At 37.1% G+C, this 12836-nt stretch overlaps 1 protein-coding gene across 1 annotated transcript in view; it reads left to right on the top strand.

Moving 5' to 3' along the window:
- LETM1 (leucine zipper and EF-hand containing transmembrane protein 1) overlaps positions 1 to 12428 on the top strand; it is a 28409-nt gene extending 15981 nt beyond the window's left edge. Inside the window, exons 6-14 of the mRNA XM_062492626.1 lie at positions 139 to 342; positions 795 to 914; positions 1984 to 2115; positions 2581 to 2751; positions 3383 to 3538; positions 4328 to 4462; positions 4894 to 5081; positions 6982 to 7120; positions 8507 to 12428. Coding sequence (XP_062348610.1) covers positions 139 to 342; positions 795 to 914; positions 1984 to 2115; positions 2581 to 2751; positions 3383 to 3538; positions 4328 to 4462; positions 4894 to 5081; positions 6982 to 7120; positions 8507 to 8656 — 1395 coding nt within the window. The 3' untranslated portion in view covers positions 8657 to 12428. The remainder of the gene's footprint in view (positions 1 to 138; positions 343 to 794; positions 915 to 1983; positions 2116 to 2580; positions 2752 to 3382; positions 3539 to 4327; positions 4463 to 4893; positions 5082 to 6981; positions 7121 to 8506) is intronic.
- Positions 12429 to 12836: the final 408 nt, after the last annotated feature.

Here is a 12836-nt window from a genome sequence, read left to right as displayed (position 1 = left end):
GCTTCCTTATGTGCTATTTCTTATCCCAAAACTGTTGCAAAGTGCTTGACAAGTGAGGAGAGTGTTTTTATTCAAAATAATGCCCAACCATAACATTTGCTTTGAACAGCTTTGTGTGTGTTTGTTTTTTTCTCACAGATCAGGGAAACTGGTGAAAGACCCAGTAATGAGGAGATCTTAAGGTTCTCTAAACTGTTTGAAGATGAGTTGACGCTGGACAATCTGACCAGGCCTCAGCTGGTGGCACTTTGTAAATTGTTGGAACTTCAGTCAATTGGGACAAATAACTTTCTCCGCTTCCAGCTGACAATGAGGTTGAGGAGCATAAAAGCAGATGACAAGGTGAATCATTCTGAATAGGCGCTGGTTAATGACTTTGACACCTAAGAGTAATGATTGTGTGTGGATGTGTGGATGTTTGTTTATCTAGGCATTTTCCTTTTCTGTTTTAATTGTCTTGCTTTTGAGAACTTTGAACAAAAAGGCTTGAAGAGCTTAAAATCAGAAGCGTCCTTATTTGTTAAGAAAAAAGCCTTTATTTAATCTACCATTAATTGAAATGAAAATACTTATATCACAAAGAAGAACATCTCTACGAAGCTATGATCTGTAAGGGAGCTGATAGAAGTACCAGCTTAGAGGTTGACTGGCCATGCTGGAGCTGTGGGAGGCGCTGAGGCTGTTTTGTGTTACCGCAGCAGCCTCTAGTGGCTATTGTAAAACATGGCTGTGCCGTGCTGGTGGTGCCTCTGTTTTGAGCTCTAACACGCTCAAATTTCCTTTCCATTGTACAGATGATTGCTGAAGAGGGAGTTGATACCCTGACTGTTAAAGAACTGCAGGCAGCTTGTCGTGCCCGAGGGATGAGAGCTCTTGGTGTGACAGAGGAGCGTCTCAAGGAACAGCTTAAACAGGTATGGTTTTGCAAGACTGAACACACAGACCTAATTTCAGCTGTTAGCTCTGATGCTCTGATTTTTGTCCTGATTCCAAGAAGTCGTTTTGATTCTGTTCTCAGTAAAGGCTTTGCTATTACAGCCTTTCTTCTTAATAAGCTTTTGTCACGTGTACTTTGTAAGTATGTAGTAGCTGTCGGTTGCTGCCTTTTGACCATGATGTTTTGACGATGCAGATAGATACTTAAATTCAAGCATATCCAAAATTTGTTTGTAATTTTGAAAGTTTGTCTTGTCAGTTATTCTCTTGCTCTAAGGAAGTTTTCACCAAGTAGATCAGTTGTCTCTTGGCATTGCCTGGTTTAGAGGAAGGTCTATTGGAACATGTCTAGAGGAGGCTACTAAGTTGATTACAGGGGCCTGGAGCACCTCTGTTATGAACATGGCCTGAGAGAGTTGGGGCTGTTCAGCCTGGGCAAGAGAGAGCTCCAGGGACACCTTACGGCACCTTCAGTACCTAAAGGGGGCTTACAGAAAAGCTGGAGAGGGACTTTTCACAAGGACATGTAGTGATAGGACAAGGGGGAATGGCCTTAAGATGAAGGAGGGCTGGTTTAGATTAGATATTAGGAAGAAATTCTTTTCTGTGAGGGTGGTGAGGCACTGGCACAGGTTGCCCAGAGATGTGGACTCCCCATCCTTGGAGGTGTTGAAGGCCAGGTTGAATGGAGTTCAGAGTAACAGTTCAGTGGAAGGTGTCCCTGCCTGTGGCAGGAGATTGAAACTAGATGGATGATCTTTAACCCAACCCAAACAGTTCTGTAATTTTAAGATGCATGTGAAACAAACTGCTTGTTCAAATATTCATTCAGTACTACTTGAAATACTTCTTCAAACAAACTTAATCTTTCTATATTTCATTGCAATGGCTGTAATTCTTAGCTCTTATAGTCTGTAGTTCCTGTACTAGGATATTGACTGATAAGTAGTGGTAAAAAAAAATTATATTTATTTTTGCTTGATTTTATCTGCAAAAAGAATAAAACATACTGAAATCGAAGACTTGTTTTTTGTATTGCACTTACAGTGGTTAGATCTGCACCTGAACCAGGAAATTCCTACTTCATTGCTTATTTTATCCAGAGCCATGTATCTTCCAGATACCCTTTCTCCAGCTGATCAGCTCAAAACAACCCTTCAGACACTACCAGACAGTGCTGTAAGTATTGATGGACAGAGTGTGTAACTAACCTTCAGTGTCATGACTGAAAATCCATCCAGACAAGTAGATGTTCTTCTCAATTGGTTTCTTTTCCTTGAAAAACTAAATCATAGATAGGTTTATTTGAGTGACCTTCAAATGCAGAAGCTGTGTTGTATGTAGAGGGGTATGAGGATAAAGCAAATACAGGCCAATATTGGATTACATGACAGCAGACAGTAATAGCATAAGAAGATTTAGAATACATCTTTCACTTATAAAAAAAACATTGAATGCTTCAGGCCATATAAAGACATTAATATTTCAAAATACATGATGTTCTATAGGGAGATAAATTATCAGAGTAGATTGTAGCATACCTGTACTACCTATCTCGGTCAGGATATCTAAGTTTACATTATGCAGACATACCTGTATGTATATATACAAACACTTCTGTTTGACTACTTTTGTTATTTTTAGGCCAAAGAGGCTCAAGTGAAAGTGGCAGAAGTTGAAGGTGAAAAAATAGATAACAAAGTGCGGCTGGAAGCAACACTTCAGGAAGAGGAAGCCATCAGAAAAGAAAATGAAGAAAAGAAAATGTCTGAAGCTGCAGAGAAAGCCAAAGAAACTCTTGAAGTTGCAGCCATGGTAAGTTCTGCTCACAACTATTGAGGAGTAAATGTCAAGTGATGTGAAAACTAGCATGTTATGAGTACTACCTCTGCTCTGGGAATTGCCTGCAAGAAACTGGACTTTAAATCCACGTATGGAAGATGTGAGTGAATATTTAAACTGACTGCAGCACAAGAGTTTGCTGTAAAATGTTGGCTCAGTCTTACTTACCTTGGATTTCTCTTCCTTCTTAATTAAAGCAGTAAGAGAAGGCTTCTTTTTCTGTTGTAAAGATAGTGGTTTTGTGTGTTTGGGTTTTTTTTTTTAATTTTCTGCGTCCTGTATTTTAAATGTTCTTATCTCTAGCTCTTTCTATTTGTCATTAACCTGATAATGTTGTTGTACAATATTTGACTATAAAAGCTGTTGGCCTATTTTATTAGTGTATTAAGCCTCGGGAGCTCACAGAATAGGTTCTTTATATACAAGTGGGCATATTAATGTGAAACCACTCAGTATGCTGCAGTTTTTTAACCTCTTCTCATAAAAATGTGTGTTTCTACTTTGGCAACTATTTCTATTTTGACAAGTCATTCTTTACTGATGTAAATACAGCTAATGTTTTGATTTTTTTAAAATGAAACCTAATGAGGTGTTTTAAATTTAGAAAGCGGTGGAACCAGCAGCAGATCTTGAAGCAACTGTTCTGCAAGCTAAAAAAAGTCAGGTGGTGATGGATACTGAACCAGAACTGGCACGGGCAGATGCAGCAGTGCACTCAGAGGCACTGATAGATACAGCACCAGTGCTGGAAGGCCTTAAGGTAATCTGGATAACCACACATTTTCATAGTTTTGAATGTAAAGATTCAGAACATTCATGTGAGAACCATGATAAATTGCTTGTTTACCCTTCACTTTTAACCCTCTGACCACATTCTGTCAGTTAAAAACAGCTACTTAGTGGATTAAAAATTCACCAGTGCAGAAGGTGAAGCCAGCATAAAACATCTCAGAGCATCTCTTTCATCTGTCTGCATTATTGAAATCAATATACCTGTTTTGGGGGGCGCTTGCACTATCTATAGATGGAATGGGCCTGTGCATATTTTATTCTCAGCTTTTCAAGAGAAAAGTGTGCTTCACACACTATGGTTGTTCATCCTCATTCTCACAGAGGTTATTCAAGATAACTTTTCTATAGCTCAGCTTTCCAAACTTCACAATTTTTTTGGTGTCATTTTTCTTTTCCCCTACATGGTGAATAATCAGTTGTTTTAATTGCTTAACCCAGGAATGAATGAAGCAAAACATTCTAAAATAAGACAATTAGGTATGGAATTTCAAATAGCCAAAACTCATGTACTCAATCACATGAGCTGAACTTATTACTGGTACACTTCAAAAAATTATGTGCCATAGCAAATTGACTGCCTTACCATTTGAAATCTCTGCATTAGCCTCAAAACGACTGGGATAGTAGTGACTCCAATAATGGAAAAAGAATCTTGAGTTTTTCTTTTCTTCTAAAGACTGAAAATCTTGGAGGAAGATAAGAAATCTTCCAAAGGTGAAGAGTTCCTTTTACTATTTTATGTATGTTTTCTTTACAGGGTGAGGAAATCACCAAGGAGGAGATTGATGTGTTGAGTGATGCTTGCACCAAGCTGCAGGAACAGAAAAAGTCACTAACAAAGGAAAAGGAGGAGCTTGAGGAGTTGAAGGATGATATCCAGGAGTATAATGAGGTGAAGAATGGGGCATGGAAATTCTTTTCTGTTCATGTTTAGTTTTAGCAGAAATGATCCACAAATTTAAAGATTATCTTTCTTGGTTGTCTATTAGTCTGAAGTTGAAAGTTGAGTGAATGAACTTTCTATGTGACATTTGTGTAACATGTTCAAAGCCTAATTATTATCACTGGAGTAGTTCTCAGCAGAGGAGAATTCTGCTCCTGCTCTTGTTCCCAGAGTGACTGTGGTAACAGGAGCTGACTGACTGCTGCATGCTGCAGTTCTTTCTTAGCAAGTGTAGATGTCACTATTACAGGAACTTCCAAAATAAGTAAAATGAACCTTATCCAGTGTTAGGAAAGGTGTGGACAATAACATTTAAGGGGTGCATGAAAAAGGAGTTCACACCAGCAAAAGCTTTTCTTGCTCTTGACCATTTCTTTTAGGATTTGCAAGAGATAAAGGAGCTTTCTAAAACTGGTGAGGAAGAGGCAGTGGAAGAGTCAAAGGCAAGCAAGCGACTGACAAAGAGAGTGAACCGAATGATTGGTCAGATAGACAAAATTATTGTGGAATTAGAAACAAGTCAAGAGACAGCAGATGCCAAACTGGATGGTGAAGATACTCCTGCTGGGTAAGTGACCCGGGAGCACTGAATGTGTCTAGCTCTTCATCTTCACTCTTGCTTTTGTCTGATGTGGGGTTAGAAAGAATTGGAGAATAACTTGTTGTTTAGAATATTGATGTAATTGATTTTAAAAAATGAACTTAACAAAATTGTGCTGCAGATTTTCTCTCTTCTAAGGCTAAACATGGTTGGACTGATTAGGGGAAAAAAGGATGTATAATTGACCAGGTCCTGCTGGTGTTCTGAAAGTCAGAGTGTTGATTAGAATCTTGCCATCTTGCCTCTGGCACTAACAGGACTACAGGTGATATCATCCCCTTAGTCATGCTACTCACATAGTAATTTTGCTCTGTGCTATTGACTGGAAAATGTGCTCAACAGTGTGTGAGCATGTCCATATCTATTGTTACTTAGTAATAAAGGTGTAAGCGAGGAAAAAAATTGCAAGGGTCTATGGTGTCTGGAAACAAATGAGGAAATGTGTCTTATGGAAGCGAGGACGTCATTTTGCACACTCCTTTTCCAAAAAGATTTACTTCATTTCAATTTTTTAACACACAGATTTTCAGTGAAAGACCTTTCCTGATAGTTTCATTACCAAATTTGTCAACACTTATCCAGGTTTTACTATTGTTGGACAGTCTTTCAGGCAATCCTATGTTAAATGGTCATATACTTCTTGTTACACACACTGAAATACCTGGAAACTGCAACACAAACTGTCATGGTTTGTGATCATGAATTCTGTATTAACCTGGTTTATGCTTGCACTATTTTATGTTGTTCATTAAGAGTGTATCCCAGCTCCCAAAGAGCATGACTAAACAGAAATAGGGTTTCTGCTTTTGTTGCTTCTGAGCTCTGTGTTTTCCAGTCCCCAGGGCAAACAGTCATTTGTTGCAGATTTTGTGTAATGGCATTAAGGCAGCCATATGAATGGTACAGAGAAGTTGTTGATCAAAACCATCTGAATTTGTAAACTAACAATACAGTGCAGAATCTGCTTAGTAGTGAATGTGATTCTACTTTGTAATGGATGGTTTTCTGGATAATTTTATAGGTGGTATTGGATGATTGAAAATTATTAGTTTAAATACTGCTTTGTTGTCAAAGGCTTGTCTTTTACCTTCAGGACAATGCAGTCATTATCAAGCCATGTCCAGGACATTTAGTGGCAGCTTGAGAAATGCTCCTTGCATAAAAGTCTATCTGCTCCTAGGAGAGCTGGGACTACATTGATAAAACCTTTCAGTTTAGTATTTATTGGCTTCACTGTCTCCTGCATTTCAGCTGGATCTGTGCTAGAAGATGTTTCTTCAAACTAGTGAAATTCATAGGCAGGCAAGGGCTTTGGGTTGTGGCAGACAACTTGAATGTCATGAGATCAGTGAGCAGAGAGTTACATCTGAAACCTGCTAGTCCTTCCTTTCTCAGAGTCTGGTCCTTGACAGGAGCAAATGAAGATGATTTAACAAAACAGCTCAATTGTTCAAGTGATTGGTTCTCAGCTTTTGTTTTCCTGTGACTCATTGATTTTCTGTCAGCCAGCCTCTATAGGTAAAAGGATGCCAGAAACATGGCTCTGTATCTTTGGTAAATAGGGAGTGAGGGGACAAAGGGCATTAAGTACACAGTCTGGGAAGCACAGAAAATTTTATTTCAAATGCTTCTGGGTACTTGTATTTGTTCAGTAAAATGTGGAAACATGAGATTCGATGGTAAGATAAAAGTCTGCTTGCTGATCAGTAACTCCTTTTTGCTTTTTTGCATTCTGTTCAGGCTTATAAATAATTAATTAATAACTTTACAAGCATCCTGCAGTGTAGTAGCTTCCAGTACTGCCTTTTGTCAACTTTATTCCTTTGGAGTAACTGCTTGTCATGTAGAGTTTGTGCTTTCTCTTTAGGAAGAATCTCATCAGCATTGCTGAGCTAATTAATGCAATGAAACAAATTCAGAAGATTCCAGAGGAGAAGCTAACAAGGATTGCAGAGGCACTAGATGAGAACAAGGATGGCCAAGTTGATATAGATAATGTTGTTAAGGTAAGTTTGTGGACTTCTTAAAGAAAATAAGGCTAACCATCCTTCAAACATTGGACCTGTTTGGGCATAAATTCATAGTGCAGTCTTTTGCAAGAGTCTTTACTTAATGCCAGTGAGGTTTATAGTATGTGTTGTAAATAGATCTTATATAACAGCATCTTGAGAATCTATATGGCTGTATGGTTAACCATAATCTATATTGTTTTGGTTGGCTTTTTTTTGGGTGTTGGAGGGAAATCCATGTCCATTACCACATTACCTTTAAAGCTGTAGGTTTTCCTGTATGTCTCTGTCAGGTTCTGTAAAATGTGGTAATTTTGTTATTACTTACAAACGGGAGGGAGTAGAGCTACTTTTATTAGTGAAAGTCTTAACATAACATCCACAGATATATTTTATACCAATACATATCAGTAGCTTCTCTTGCCTACTTGTATACTTTAGATGTTTCATTGGGATCTGTATTTCCTGTGCTTGAAAGACAAGACCACCAGCTGTCCTTTAAGTCCACTGTAAATGACTTGTGTTTGTTGCCTGATCTCTCATTTTGCTGAACATTCTGATGTTTTCTCTGCCTTTCACCTTCATTTTCTTGTTTCTTTTTTACTTGCTAAATTTATATTTGCCCTGAAACTTATTTCCCACAAGTCATTCTGCTACTTGATACAGAAACAGCATTTAAACTATGGCCATCTAGAAAACACAGCCTTTTGAAACACATTTTTCCTTTCTACTGCCCCAGTGGTGATTGTCTTCCCTGTTGCTCTAAACAGCCGTTGCATATTTAGCAACACAGATAAAATGTACTTGTAAATTCTGCATATATTGCAGAATAATTCTAGGAACTTGAGGGGATATGCCAAGAATACATTTGTACAAAAAGCTATTTAAAGGAATTTGGAATAAATTACTAGATTATTTTTTTCATTTGCTTTCTGAAAGGCCCACCCCCTCTACTTTTATATTTGTCTAAATTTATGCCTGTCTAGTACAGTAAGTTGTCTTAAATAAAATTAAAATAAAACTAAGCCTGTAAATTAGTGTCTTAAATACTTTTTCAACAGGTACTGAATCTCAGCTTTCCATTGAAACAGATAAAATAAATGAGTATTTTACTAATGCTTTAAAATGTCTTTGTGTGTGCAGCACACAAAGGTCAAAAGTTCTAAGTCTTTTAGTTTACATTTTAGCTTTCTTTCCAATACTCTGGATGTTTTTGGGGACTGGTTGTGGTTTGAGTTTGTCTTCCATGTAAGAAAAAAATTGCTTTTTTTCTTGAACATGAGAACTGAATACTGTTGTTGTCTTAGCAAAATTTATCATAGGAAAATGCCTTCATCATGTAAAAACTACATGCACTCTCAGTTTCATTTTATGTTCATGTAGGTTGTAGAATTGATTGACAAAGAAGATATTGATATTGGCACCAGCCAGGTTGCTGAGATTATGTCACTGCTTCAAAAAGAAGAAAAACTGGAGGAAAAAGAGAAAGCAAAGGAAAAGCATGATAAGGAAGCTGCGGAAGCAAAGAATTAAGCTTCAGAATCTGAAGCTAACTGCAGTTGTAACCAAAATCTTGTATATCTTTCTGTGTCTAATGGCTACATATTACTTGAGCTTTGTGATTATGGGAAATGTTTTGAGCTGATTCTGGTAATAAATTGTAGATATGTTTTCTGACATATGGAATGAAATTTCCATTTGTCCAAGAAGTGATTTAGTGTCGTTCCATACTGATGAAAACAGAATATGCTTCTTTAGCAGTGCTCCTGCCCACAAAAAAATGTATTTGCACTCATTGTTGTGGTACAGTGATCCATTAAACTTGGAAGTTTGCTGTATAAATTAAGTGTCTCTATCATGGAGAAATGTTTCCCATTTACTTTCTTCCATCGTTACATGGGGCCCAACCTTGCTCTGCTTCTACCCTTTTGCTTTTTCAGAATTTAATGCCAGCTGTCTGTTCCATCACAATATTACACATTTTCTAATCTGCTAGTGAAGATTCTGTCGCTTCAGTAGTAGCTCTGAAGATTTAGGGGGTTTTAAGCTAAATATCACTAAGCTGTTGCCTCACAGAGAATGTGGCATTCTGATTACTTTTATGAATTCATGGTTATTATTATTTTCTGTTGAAGGGAAAAATCAGATTTATTTTTCCCTAGAATGGAAACTTGGCATGAAGTTTGCTTCTTATGGGTGCCTTAAATTTCATAGGACTAGAGAGTAGAGTGTGTTGCTTCTACTCAAAGCTCCATGAATTATTAAAGCATTGGAATCACAGGAGCCTTTAAAATAGTTTCAGAACACAATCTGTCACATGGTAAAGTGGGTTAAAGCGTTTGTCTGGATAGCCGGATGAAAATAATCAAAAGGGGAAAATGTCATTTGTGATCTTTATGCATATATTTTTAATAATGTAGCTATCTTCGTGTGCTTGTTTTTCATCTGATAATTATTTACACCATAACTAGTTCTCTTACCTCTCAATTTTCATCTCAGGTATAAAGTCATTAACCAAGTATAGTCAGAGTACATAAATATGTTCATCTCATGGCTTTGCTTACTGTGCAGTCAACAAGTTTCTGGTATTGCCAGTGCTTGGATTACATTGCTGTTTTTCTAATTGCTTATAGTCACTGCCTTTAAATGTGTGACTACATACTGGTCAAGGTTTTTTCATTAATATTTCTTCTTAGTACTAAATTTTAAAGTTTTAATACTGAAATGCTAAGTCTGGGATGTTCCATAATTCATGGTAACCTAAATTTTACACTTTTCTGATAATCTGTTATGAAATACATGTAGTGCAGCTTGAGCCAGCAGGGTTGTGGTTTGGGGTTTTTATTCTGTTTTTATTTTGCACCCAGTATTATAAAATGTACAACCATTCTTGATTTTGTGTACATAATAGAGAGCACATCTGACAATGGCACTGTACATGGTGATATTGAGGTGGGCAGTTAGTACTTAATGCTTTTAGTCATAGTATCATATTTTTATAGAAAATATCAACTCCCAAGAATATTTCAGCGTAATTCCATGTGCAGTATTTATCTAGATTGCCTAAATTATTTGTACAAACTTATTTGAAGTTAGTGGAACAAAAGAAGTTTTGACAGTCTCATGGCTTGCATGATATGGACCATTGTATTTAGTTGTTTCCAAAGCAATATGTACAGTGAGATGTACAGTTCTAGAAAAAGTCAGTGTCTAGTTCAACTATTGAGTTCATATTCTGTACAGTTTGCAAAGAAAGCTGCTTACAGCAAGATCCTCCTGAGAATTACTGTAATTGTCTCTGAAGTGTGAAATTGCTGTGGTGAAGCTGAAATTTAAAATCAGTACAATCTTTATGGTTCATGTGTCCCAAAACAAGGGGACTGTTCTCTTCCTCATAAATTGAGACTACCTTGGAGATTACAGCATGGAAGTCCCTTTGTCGATTTTTGTAGATCTGATTTCACTAGGTGCTTTTTTTTTTAGGCCAATGCTTGTCTCAGATGAAAATTCAAGAATAAAACTGATTTCACAAAAATACAATCTTAGAAGCTAATTTTTCATTTTATAATTTACAGTGACTTTATGGGCTTTGAAGTATGCTAAAATTTTACAGTGGCATATTTTCAATTTTAAAACAATGTATATTACTTGACATTCCTGAAACGTGGTAAAGATACTCTAACATTGCCTGCTACCTTTCATGGAATATCAAAAACCTAAGAACTGTATTCACTTGAATGCGTGCAGATTTAGACCAGGGAAGTAGCAGAAAAAAATGTTTTCAAATATTTATTGATTGAAGTGTTACAGAGCTTTAACTGTCCTGAAAGCAAATTGGCTGACTGCAGTATTTGGGAGTTTAAAACACTTTGCTGCTGTTCTGTGTTTACTGTTCACTTAAGTTTTCTGTGGATTAAATAAGAAGGGAGCCAAAAATAGTTTGGGTTTTTTTATTATTATTATTTTATGAAGAATATTCTGATTAAAGTAATGTGATACATTTGGGCTTGCATGAAATGAAATTTGGCATATTATGAAATCTCTACAGGTTACATAAAATTCATTTAAATGCCAATCACAAATGCCAGCTTTCTGCTGTGACCTAAAGCGATCACAGGACGTGCACACCAACCAGAGAAAGGACCTGCCTGGGCAATACCTTCCTTCTGTTGAAAGCAGGCAAACCCATGACAGCCAGACTTGAACAACACATGTTCTGCAAGCTTTAAAAGGTTAGGAAGCCCTCAGTGATCCACTTTTACCCAACTTTGCACCTCCCAGGCAGCTCTGTCCTGGTGATACAGGCAACTCCAGCAGAGTGGAATAGCTCCAGATAATGGAGGTTGGTTGCCTTTTGTGTTGACCAAAAAGCCAGAAGTTGTGGTACATTCAGAGAAAGGATGACTTCTAAGTGTACACTAACTGGTCAGAACTTATTCCTGAGTGAATATTTAATCAGGAGATGTAAATATTTCTTTAAATAATTTAAAGGATATGTGAGATTTCCATGACTTTGTGACTTACACAGGCAAAGCCTTTGAGCTCAGACTTAGCTGACTGGTAAGATCATTGATGGGGTTGTTGCAGATTCAAATAAGATTTTGACTATAAACTATTCAGGGGGAAAATGTAAAACACACAAAAATCTTTTTTTAAAAATCCATTTAGCAACAGGGAAGAGGAGTAGGATGTGACTTCTTTTCCCACTTCAAAACAAGCGTGTTATAGGACCTATTTTGTTGAAAAACTTGTTTCTGTTTCATCTTAGCCCAAAAGATGGCTTTCACAGAGATTTTCCATCACTGGTTACATGCTGTGAGAGTCAATTTACCTGCAGGTTAAGTGCCAGAAAGCTGGTTCAGTCAGAGCTTGTTAGCAGGACTGCAGGCAGATAGAGAATAATCTCTTGCCAGAGTTGTACCTTACACTTATGTAGGCTTTGTCGGGGGGAAAAGGTTACATCTTTTGTACTACTCCAAAATACTTCTTGTAACTTTATATCTGCATACCTTGCTAATAATTTTAACTTTAGCTACTTCAGCATGTATTTCAATACTTCTAAATTGTTAATACCAAATAATTGGGTATACTTAATTAAGAGAATTATCCCATGTTCTGTTCTCCATGTGTACTCCAAGTTTTGCTTTTCAGTTGATGAATTTCAGCCTGTGTTACAAATTTCAGTTGAAAATCATTTGTCTGTGCTCTGAGCATACTGGTCCTGTGTTTGCCATAACTCAGTATAAAATTTTTATGTTAATTGGAGCTTGTGTCCTTTGTTTAGTTACAATAAAAGTATCATTTTGAAACCTAATCTCTCCATTATTTTTCTGTTGTTTTTATTATTTAGTGATAATTTATTGCTCTTCAGATGGGATGCCAGGCACAGGGCTGGATGCTGATGAGCTGTGTCCATGAAAGTAATCTCCCGTCTGCTTTAAAATAGGATTGTGGAATATGCAAGTGCTGAATCTGCTCTCTGAAGTGTTTCAACAGGTGGCTGAAGACAACCTTGTGCCTTGACATGTTTTTAAAATAATAAGTGAGGTTGGGTTGTAAATTTTCCCTTCTTCTGCTTAAAGCCAAATACAAAGCTTTAAAAGTGGCAGAACTTGTTCCTTTTAAGCTTTTGCTTTAAGAATTTCCTTTAATGACCCTTTAATTAGGGTGAACAGGAGTGGTGTGCAGCAGTGGTCAAACTGACTAGCAGAGG

Source organism: Cinclus cinclus, chromosome 5 (assembly GCF_963662255.1).
Source record: "Cinclus cinclus chromosome 5, bCinCin1.1, whole genome shotgun sequence".
Lineage (NCBI taxonomy): Eukaryota > Metazoa > Chordata > Aves > Passeriformes > Cinclidae > Cinclus > Cinclus cinclus.
Note: the sequence above shows the minus strand (reverse complement) of the source record. Positions and strands in the feature narration are given on the sequence as shown.